The following is a 10409-nucleotide window of genomic DNA, read 5'->3' on the forward strand; positions in this document are numbered from 1 at the left end:
ACTACCTGACCTCTATATGGAGGTTACACCAATACTACCTGACCTCTATATGGAGGTTACACCAATACTACCTGACCTCTATATGGAGAATACACCAATACTACCTGACCTCTATATGGAGAATACACCAATACTACCTGACCTCTATATGGAGGTTACACCAATACTACCTGATGTATCCCTCTTCATGGAGGTAAAATGTGTTTTCGCTCTCTTTGTGACCTTTTGGTAATCCCCATGGTTCTGTATGGAATGTGGAAGGAAGGCTTGTGCACATGGGGAGCAGTAGCCTTTGATGTTGGAACTCAACTCAGTGGGGCCACTGGTCTAATGCCAATGCTAAAAATGTCTGTGGTTATGCTCACCTGTTATGTGAAGGTTAACAGACACAGGCCTAATCGTTGATGGCATGTAGATACTTCCTGATACAAGACACTAGTTCCTCTTGTTGCATTAATGAAGATGAACAGAATCACAGCAAATGCATCATTGGTTTAATTATCAATGTTCCCTTTTTTTATATAATTTGTTTGTTCTACCATCACTTTGTTTATCTAATCATGTAGCTTATAGATGCTGCAGACACTTTCTGGGGAAGAAGAACCCAGTTCAGACCAGTTCTAATCCTGTATCTGTTTAAGGCTTGGATGGAAAATAATTGTATACATGTTTTAAAACTTAAATATGTAACTTTTTCTGTATCAAATTTCAATAAATGTATGTACGGTTTCAACCTTCATTCATTCATTTATTCATTTGTTTGTTTCAGATAAATCTGGAGGGATGACACCCCCCGAGGCTTTGGCCAAGAATCACATGGCGTACAATGTCAAGGTAGGATCTTCTAATTACACTTCCGCCTGCGTTGAGCTCACAGAGGTGAATAGCACCATCTACTGGACAGAAAATGATGTTCCGTTTTATCCTGTTGCAGTTCCTTGGCGTAACAGAGGTTGACCAACCAAAAGGCACAGATGTCATAAGGATTGCAGTGAGAAAGCTGAAGGTATGCTCTTAAGAATTTTCCCCAGTACTCAAACAATTCTGATTTTATAGGACCTTAGATTTGTCACTGTCATAACATACCATCCAAGCCACTGCCTGTTCACCCCGCTATCATCCAGAAGGCGAGGTCAGTACAGGTGCATCAAAGCGGGCACCGAGAGATTAAAAAAACAGCTACTGTATCTCAAGGCCATCAGACTGTTAAATAGCACAGAGGCGGCTGCCTAAATACAGACTTGAAGTCATTGGCCACTTTAGTAAATGGAACACTAATCACTTTAATGTCACTTTTAATTTAATGTTTACTTATCTTGCATTACTCATCCTATATGTACTGCATTCTATACTATTCTACTGTATCTTAGCCGATGCCGCTCTGACATTGCTCGTCCATATATTTAAATATTCTTAATTCCATTCCTTTACTTGGATTTGTGTGTATTGGGTATAAGTTGTGAAATTGTTAGATATTACTGCACTGTCGGAACTAGAAGCACAAGCGTTTCGCTACAACTGCAATAACATCTTCTAAACACGTGTATGTGACCAATAAAATTAGATTTGGATTTGACGTTTCAATCCTGCAGTTCCAAAGGCATATCAAGAAATCAGAGGGACACAAAACACCGAAGGTGGAGCTGCAGGTATCCATCTACGGAGTGAAATTATTAGACCCCAAGACCAGAGTAAGTCCACTGTGAGGTCCTCATAATAGGCCAGATTATTAGACCCCAAGACCAGAGTAAGTCCACTGAGGTCCTTATAATAGGCCAGCATCATTGGGTCTTTTGTGAAGAATAAACTCACCAAGCAGTCAGCCCTTACTAAAGCGGTCTCTGTCTTAATAATTTTTTTTATGAGTAGAATTAGATGCAGCTCATTTATCTTCATTCATTATAGGATGTACAGCACAACTGTCAGCTTCATAGGATATCCTTCTGCGCGGACGACAAAACGGACAAGAGGATATTCACCTTCATCTGCACAGAGCCAGAGACCAAAAAACACATCTGTTATGTGTTCGACAGTGAAAAATGTGTAAGGAAAAAGTATAATTTAGTGTCTGTGTATTTCATGTGTTTTTATATGGATTCTTTAGAGGTTATAATAACCTCCTATGAATCTTAGATGTCAATTTACCAGACGTTAGTCCATAGTACAGTGAGGGGGAAAAAGTATTTGATCCCCTGCTGATTTTGTACGTTTGCCCACTGACAAAGAAATAATGAGTCTATAATTTTAATGGTAGGATTATTTGAAAAGTGAGAGACAGAATAACAACAAAAAAATCCAGAAAAACGCATGTCACATGTTATAAAATGATTTTAATGAGGGAAATAAATATTTGACCCCTCTGCAATACATGACTTAGTACTTGGTGGCAAAACCCTTGTTGGTAATCACAGAGGTCAGACGTTTCTTGTAGTTGGCCACCAGGTTTGCACACATCTCAGTAGGGATTTTGTCCCACTCCTCTTTGCAGATCTTCTCCAAGTCATTAAGGTTTCGAGGCTGACGTTTGGCAACTCGATCCTTCAGCTCCCTCCACAGATTTTCTATGGGATTAAGGTCTGGAGACTGGCTAGGCCACTCCAGGACCTTAATGTGCTTCTTCTTGAGCCACTCCTTTGTTGCCTTGGCCGGGTGTTTTGGGTCATTGTCATGCTGGAATACCCATCCACGACCCATTTTCAATGCCCTGGCTGAGGGAAGGAGGTTCTCACCCAAGATTTGACGGTACATGGACCGTCCATCATCCCTTTGATGCGGTGAAGTTGTCCTGTCCCCTTAGCAGAAAAACACCCCCAAAGGATAATGTTTCCACCTCCATGTTTGACGGTGGGGATGGTGTTCTTGGGGTCATAGGCAGCATTCCTCCTCCTCCAAACACGGCGAGTTGAGTTGATGCCAAAGAGCTCCATTTTGGTCTCATCTGACCACAACACTTTCACCCAGTTGTCCTCTGAATTATTCAGATGATCATTGGCAAACTTCAGACGGGCATGTATATGTGCTTTCTTGAGCAGGGGGACCTTGCGGGCGCTGCAGGATTTCAGTCCTTCACGGCGTAGTGTGTTACCAATAGTTTTCTTGATGACTATGGTCCCAGCTGCCTTGAGATCATTGACAAGATCCTCCCATGTAGTTCTGGGCTGATTCCTCACCGTTCTCATGATCATTGCAACTCCGAGGTGAGATCTTGCATGGAGCCCCAGGCCGAGGGATATTGACAGTTATTTTGTGTTTCTTCCATTTGCGAATAATTGCACCAGCTGTTGTCACCTTCTCACCAAGCTGCTTGGCAATGGTCTTGTAGCCCATTCCAGCCTTGTGTAGGTCTATAATCTTGTCCCTGACATCCTTGGAGAGCTCTTTGGTCTTGGCCATGGTGGAGAGTTTGGAATCTGATTGCTTCTGTGGACAGGTGTCTTTTATACAGGTAACAAACTGAGATTAGGAGCACTCCCTTTAAGAGCGTGCACCTAATCTCAGCTCGTTACCTGTATAAAAGACACCTGGGAGCCAGAAATCTTTCTGATTGAGAGGGGGTCAAATATTTATTTCCCTCATTAAAATGCAAATGAATTCATAACATTTATAACATGCGTTTTTCTGGATTTTTTTGTTATTCTATCTCTCACTGTTCAAATAAACCTACCATTATAGACTGATCATTTCTTTGTCAGTGGGCAAACATACAAAATCAGCAGGGGATCAAATACTTTTTTCCCCCACTGTATGAGGTCACCATGTTTTGGAAGCATTACTGAATTCATCCTAACTAGTTGTTTCAGGTTTAAACAGGTGTTAGAGGTTTTATTTTTAAGCTAATAGTTCTGAAAATAGCGGTCAAGAGCAGAAAAGGTCCCCGAAAAACGTGTACTACATCATATATGTACAACACGTCAGAGGGTACTTTCACTAGATGTTTGAGGATACCCATGATGCACTGAATTGCAGGCAGAGGAGATCACTGTCAGCATTGGTCGAGCATTTGACCTGGCGTATAGAAAGTTTCTGGAGTCTGGCGGGAAAGATGTGGAGATGAGGAAACAGATCGGCAGTCTGCAGAAAAGAGTAAGTCTGCGTTCATTCTACAGTGGACTAATGTTGATCAGAACTCTCTGGTGCACTATTTAATCATGGAATGTAGTGCCACATCCTGACATAACTAGAGCATGAAAAAGGCCTAACAAAATGCGACCTCTTAGATTATGATCTTGGCTTGTGTTTGTTGACTTTAGATTCTGGAACTGGAAACAGAAAATTCCAAGTTGAAAGAACGACTTGAAGATCTAGAGGATCACATGGCAGATTGTCAAGGCTCACCGGTAAATTAGCTACTAATCTAACAGTTTCTGTCTCGCACTAATCCCTAGAAATGTCTGCCGAAACAATACCTTATCTTACTTCCTGACATCAGTGATAACAAATCACTACCCGTTTTCTTCTTTCTCTGGCTGATTTCTCCTCAGCTTCTACACTTGAACTCTTCTAACGAGGCCCACATGCTGCCGAGTCCCTCGTCTATGTTCTGGGGTGACAGTGTCAGCCTGAACGCCCTTTCCTTTCTAGAGATGTCCTCTGTGGGTCTAACCCCAGCCAGCTCTCCACACTCCAGTATCTCCGCTGGTCTACTAACCCCTCCACCCAGTAAACCTACCCAGCCCAGGCTACCGCAGCATTATGGATGTTGCTTACCTCGACCGCGAGTAAATAGCTACCTCTCTCTGGCTTTTCCTTACTACGCTGCTAGAAGAAATTGTGCTATAGAGAAGCAAAAGGGTTCTATGGTTCACTTCATAATCACAGAAGCGCCCTTATTTTAGACAGTGTATTATGTAGGTGTGTGTGTGTGATTTTATGACTGTAGCCTTAGTACGACATCCAGCTCCCATTCAACAGCTTTGTATTTGCTTGTTTTCCCCCCCTCAGGCATGGAGCACCATATCCAGGCGTCCCCCGACGGATGTTTTCGACATGGTTCCATTCTCCTCAGGGTCTCCTATGGCAAGGAAACCTGCCATCAATGGGTCCTCTCCTCCTCCTCCCTCCTTTTCCCCTCCTCCACCTCCTCCACATGTTTTCCTGAAAGAGAGAGGTGACTACTCTGCCGCACTATGCTCCTTTTTACATTATGTCGTAATGAATTGATTGATAAACTGTTGTATGCAATTGCATAAATACTAATACAAGTTGTTCAATTAACAATTGCACACATACAGTATGCTGACTCAACTCCTGTCTTCCCCCTCTCTGCTGTGTATTTTCCCTCGCTCCCTCATCCTTCCATCTCTCCCCTCCAACAGGAACAGATATTTTGGGGGCGGAGCCTTTTGACCCGTTCCTCTGCAACACATCCTTTCCTCCTGACGTCCAATCTAAACTGGATGAAATGCAGGTGTGTACATTCAACTGTAGGAACAGCAGTGTTTCTAGAGCGAGTCTTTGTAATGCTCATATTTACCTTAAGGGGCATATTACCTATAATGCCAAAGTACACAGGCATTATGTGCTCAGTCACTGGTGTAAGTAATAGCATTGCCTCTAAACAAATATAGCAACGCTCTACCATTATGCTGATTAGATGTTTATCAAAGGTAAAATACTGTATGCTTTGGCTGTGTTCCAATCGACATGGATTCTGCCTTTAGAATGGGACACAGCCTTTCTAGAGTTTATACTGGACCCGTCTTATAAGAGTTGAATGTTCATCTTGTCATTGTTGTAATGCCGTATATTGTTTACATGGTCTGAGTAAATATTTTACATATATTAAGTATAAATTCAGCAAAAAAAGAAATGTCCCTTTTTCAAGACCTTGTCTTTCAAAGATAATTCTTAAAAATCCAAATAACTTCACAGATCTTCATTGTAAAGGGTTTAAACACTGTTTCCCATGCTTGTTCAATGAACCATGAACATGCACCTATGGGATGGTTGTTAAGACGCTAACAGCTTACAGGCAGTAGGCAATTAAGGTCACAGTTATGAAAACTTAGGACACTAAAGAGGCCTTTCTACTGACTCTGAAAAACACCAAAAGAAAGATGCCCAGGGTCCCTGCTCATCTGTGTGAACGTGCCTTAGGCATGCTGCAAGGTGGCATGAGGACTGCAGATGTGGCCAGGGCAATAAATTGCAATGTCGTTACTGTGAGACGCCTAAGAGCTACAGGGAGACAGGACGGGCAGCTGATCGTCCTCGCATTGGTAAACCACATGGAACAACACCTGCACAAGATCGGTACATCCGAACATCACACCTGCGGGACAGGTACAGGATGGCAACAACAACTGCCCGAGTTACACCAGGAACGTACAATCCCTCCATCAGTGCTCAGACTGTCCGCAATAGGCTGAGAGAGGCTGGACTGAGGGCTTGTACGCCTGTTGTAAGGCAGGTCCTCACCAGACATAACAGGCAGCAACATCGCCTATGGGCACAAACCCACCGTCACTGGACCAGACAGGACTGGCAAAAAGTGCTCTTCACTGACGAGTCGCGGTTTTGTCTCACCAGGGGAGATGGTCGGATTTGCGTTTATCGTAGAAGGAATGAGCATTACACCGAGGCCTGTACTCTGGAGCGGGATCGATTTGGAGGTGGAGGGTCCGTCATGGTCTGGGGTGGTGTGTCACAGCATCATCGGACTGAGCTTGTTGCCATTGCAGGCAATCTCAACGCTGTGCGTTACAGGGAAGACATCCTCCTCCCTCATGTAGTACCCTTCCTGCAGGCTCATCCTGCCATGACCCTCCAGAATGACAATGCCACCACACACAGAATGAGCAGTATGGCTGATTTCCTGCAAGACAGGAATGTCAGCGTTCTGCCATGGCCAGCGAAGAGCCCGGATCTCAATCCCAATGAGCACGTCTGGGATCTGTTGGATTGGAGGGTGAGGGCTAGGGCCATTTCCTCCCCCCCCAGAAATGTCCGGAAACTTGCAGGTGCCTTGGTGGAAGAGTGGGGAAACATCTCACAGCAAGAACTGGAAAATCTGGTGCAGTCCATGAGGAGATGCAGTGTAGTACTTAATGCAGCTGGTGGCCACACCAGATACTGACTGACTGTTGATTTTGACCCCCCCCCCCCCCCCCCCCCCCCCCACACACACATTATTCCATTTCTGTTAGTCACATGTCTGTGGATTGTTTATGTCTCAGTTGTTGTCTCAGTTGTTGAATCTTGTTATGTTCATACAAATATTTACACATGTTAAGTTTGCTGAAATAAACGCAGTTGACCGTGAGGATGTTTATTTTTTTTGCTGAGTTTATAATCTAACAAGATTATGACCCACAGTTCATCTAACTATATACACTGCTCAAAAAAATAAAGGGAACACTAAAATACCAATCCTAGATCTGAATGAAATTATCTAATTAAATACTTTTTTTTTTTTTACATAGTTGAATGTGCTGACAACAAAATCACACAAATAATCAATGGAAATCCAATTTATCAACCCATGGAGGTCTGGATTTGGAGTCACACTCAAAATTAAAGTGGAAAACCACACTACAGGCTGATCCAACTTTGATGTAATGTCCTTAAAACAAGTCAAAATGAGGCTCAGTAGTGTGTGTGTGTGGCCTCCACGTGCCTGTATGACCTCCCTACAACGCCTGGGCATGCTCCTGATGAGGTGGCGGATAGTCTCCTGAGGGATCTCCTCCCAGACCTGGACTAAAGCATCCGCCAACTCCTGGACAGTCTGTGGTGCAACGTGGTGTTGGTAGATGGAGCGAGACATGATGTCCCAGATGTGCTCAATTGGATTCAGGTCTGGGGAACGGGCGGCCAGTCCATAGCATCAATGCCTTCCTCTTGCAGGAACTGCTGACACACTCCAGCCACATGAGGTCTAGCATTGTCTTGCATTAGGAGGAACCCAGGGCCAACCGCACCAGCATATGGTCTCACAAGTGGTCTGAGGATCTCATCTCGGTACATAATGGCAGTTAGGCTACCTCTGGCGAGCACATGGAGGGCTGTGCGGCCCCCCAAAGAAATGCCACCCCACACCATGACTGACCCACCGCCAAACCGGTTATGCTGGAGGATGTTGCAGGCAACAGAACGTTCTCCACGGCATCTCCAGACTGTCACGTCTGTCACGTGCTCAGTGTGAACCTGCTTTCATCTGTGAAGAGCAAAGGGCGCCAGTGGCGAATTTGCCAGTCTTGGTGTTCTCTGGCAAATGCCAAACGTCCTGCACGGTGTTGGGCTGTAAGCACAACCCCCACCTGTGGACGTCGGGCCCTCATACCACCCTCATGGAGTCTGTTTCTGACCGTTTGAGCAGACACATGCACATTTGTGGCCTGCTGGAGGTCATTTTGCAGGGCTCTGGCAGTGCTCCTCCTGCTCCTCCTTGCACAAAGGCGGAGGTAGCGGTCCTGCTGCTGGGTTGTTGCCCTCCTACGGCCTCCTCCACATCTCCTGATGTACTGGCCTGTCTCCTGGTAGCGCCTCCATGCTCTGGACACCATGCTGACAGACACAGCAAACCTTCTTGCCACAGCTTGCATTGATGTGCCATCCTGGATGAGCTGCACTACCTGAGCCACTTGTGTGGGTTGTAGACTCCGTCTCATGCTACCACTAGAGTGAAAGCACCGCCAGCATTCAAAAGTGACCAAAACATCAGCCAGGAAACATAGGAACTGAGAAGTGGTCTGTGGTCACCACCTGCAGAACCACTCCTTTATTGGGGGTGTCTTGCTAATTGCCTATAATTTCCACCTGTTGTCTATTCCATTTGCACAACAGCATGTGAAATGTATTGTCAATCAGTGTTGCTTCCTAAGTGGACAGTTTGATTTCACAGAAGTGTGTTTTGACTTGGCGTTACATTGTGTTGTTTAAGTGTTCCTTATATAATCTAACTGTAGATTGTAACCTACAGTTCATCTAACTATATATATAATCTAACTGTAGATTGTAACCTACAGTATTTAATCTTATTCTCTCTCTTCACTGTGCAGCGTCAGCGACGGTTAGTTTACTCTCACCTATGTATGCTTCACAATGCCATCACATCTTTTTTTTCCCATGAAACATGCATTCACATTTTCACTGAGGTCTGCCTCTATTTGAATGTTTGCATCACTCATAAATCAATTATGTTCATAGAGGCCAACTGTCATAAAGTACATTATGATTGTAGCATACCATGTTTGCTCCCAGCCTGCTGGTCCTAGTCCTGCTAATTTCCTATCAATTAGCCATCATGTGTCTAGGATACTGCCCCGTAATTACAGCATTACTCATTGTTATATAGGACACACTGCTCTAGACTTCTGTAGTCTCTGGTTGGATCACTGACCTGTGTGTGTGTGTGTCTGTCTCTGAAGGAGGGGTTCAATATGGGACTAACCTTGGAGGGCACCATCTTCTCTCTGGACCCAGTGGACAGTTGATGCTGACCCCAACGCGACCCTAACATGGACAGTCGATGCTGACCCCAATGCGACCCTAACATGGACAGTTGATGCTGACCCCAACGCGACCCTAACATGGACAGTTGATGCTGACCCCAACGCGACCCTAACATGGACAGTTGATGCTGACCCCAACGCGACCCTAACATGGACAGTTGATGCTGACCCCAACGCGACCCTAACATGGACAGTTGATGCTGACCCCAACATGGACAGTTGATGCTGACCCCAACATGGACAGTTGATGCTGACCCCAACATGGACAGTTGATGCTGACCCCAATGCTTTCCTTTTGTAGACATAATTTAATTGGTAAAGAAGTATTTGTATAAAATCAACATTTCTGGGACTATACGTTGGGACTATTTGCATTGGTTTAAATGGTGACCAATGTCATGATAAATGCACTGCAGTGGATGACTATTTTTCTACCCCATAAATAAAATGTATGTGTAATTGTTTTGTTTGTGGGGGGTGCATTGCCTTCGTGATTGTCATTTGGATTATTGTACAGTCATTAAATGTGATTAGTGGTTGGTAAGATTGGAAGACCATTAGCTCATTGACTTCATCTCATTTTATGGACGCATGCCCTTCCTTGCACTTTAACAAATATTTTGCACCAGGAAGCTCTTTTTAAAAGACTTTTTACCTTTCATTGTTGTTCGTCGATAAACGTTGTAGCGGTATTGGTTAGAGAGGTAAAGATATGTTTGGCGCCAGGCAGGTATTAACCCTGGGAATGAGAGTGTGCGTGTTCAAAGACAAAACAAATAAAGCCTTAATATGTCCAAAAATCTTCTTGGCCAAATGTCAAGTCAATACTGTTCAAACAAATATACAAACTCACACAACCTCGCCTCCCTTTCACCCTCCTGCTGTGTTTCCGGTTGAATTGGACCGATTTACAAGTTCTCTCTCTGAAAAATGTAGTTTGTTTAATCTGTCATAAGG

At 44.3% G+C, this 10409-nt stretch overlaps 1 protein-coding gene across 2 annotated transcripts in view; it reads left to right on the forward strand.

Annotated features, from left to right (window-relative positions):
- The window catches only part of LOC106575687 (PTB domain-containing engulfment adapter protein 1), a 31985-nt gene extending 22070 nt beyond the window's left edge, over positions 1–9915 (forward strand). The window contains exons 3-12 of one of the 2 annotated variants that reach the window (XM_014152321.3): positions 770–834; positions 935–1006; positions 1593–1691; positions 1906–2043; positions 3967–4083; positions 4251–4337; positions 4482–4718; positions 4942–5107; positions 5316–5407; positions 9369–9915. In XM_014152321.3, the coding sequence (XP_014007796.2) occupies positions 770–834; positions 935–1006; positions 1593–1691; positions 1906–2043; positions 3967–4083; positions 4251–4337; positions 4482–4718; positions 4942–5107; positions 5316–5407; positions 9369–9434 (1139 nt within the window). In that variant the 3' untranslated portion in view covers positions 9435–9915. The remainder of the gene's footprint in view (positions 1–769; positions 835–934; positions 1007–1592; positions 1692–1905; positions 2044–3966; positions 4084–4250; positions 4338–4481; positions 4719–4941; positions 5108–5315; positions 5408–9368) is intronic. The other variant, XM_045699296.2, reaches the window with a different exon arrangement.
- The last annotated feature ends 494 nt before the right edge of the window (positions 9916–10409 follow it).

The sequence above is a fragment of the Salmo salar genome, chromosome 17 (assembly GCF_965601325.2).
Source record: "Salmo salar chromosome 17, fSalSal1, whole genome shotgun sequence".
Taxonomy (NCBI): Eukaryota; Metazoa; Chordata; class Actinopteri; order Salmoniformes; family Salmonidae; genus Salmo; species Salmo salar.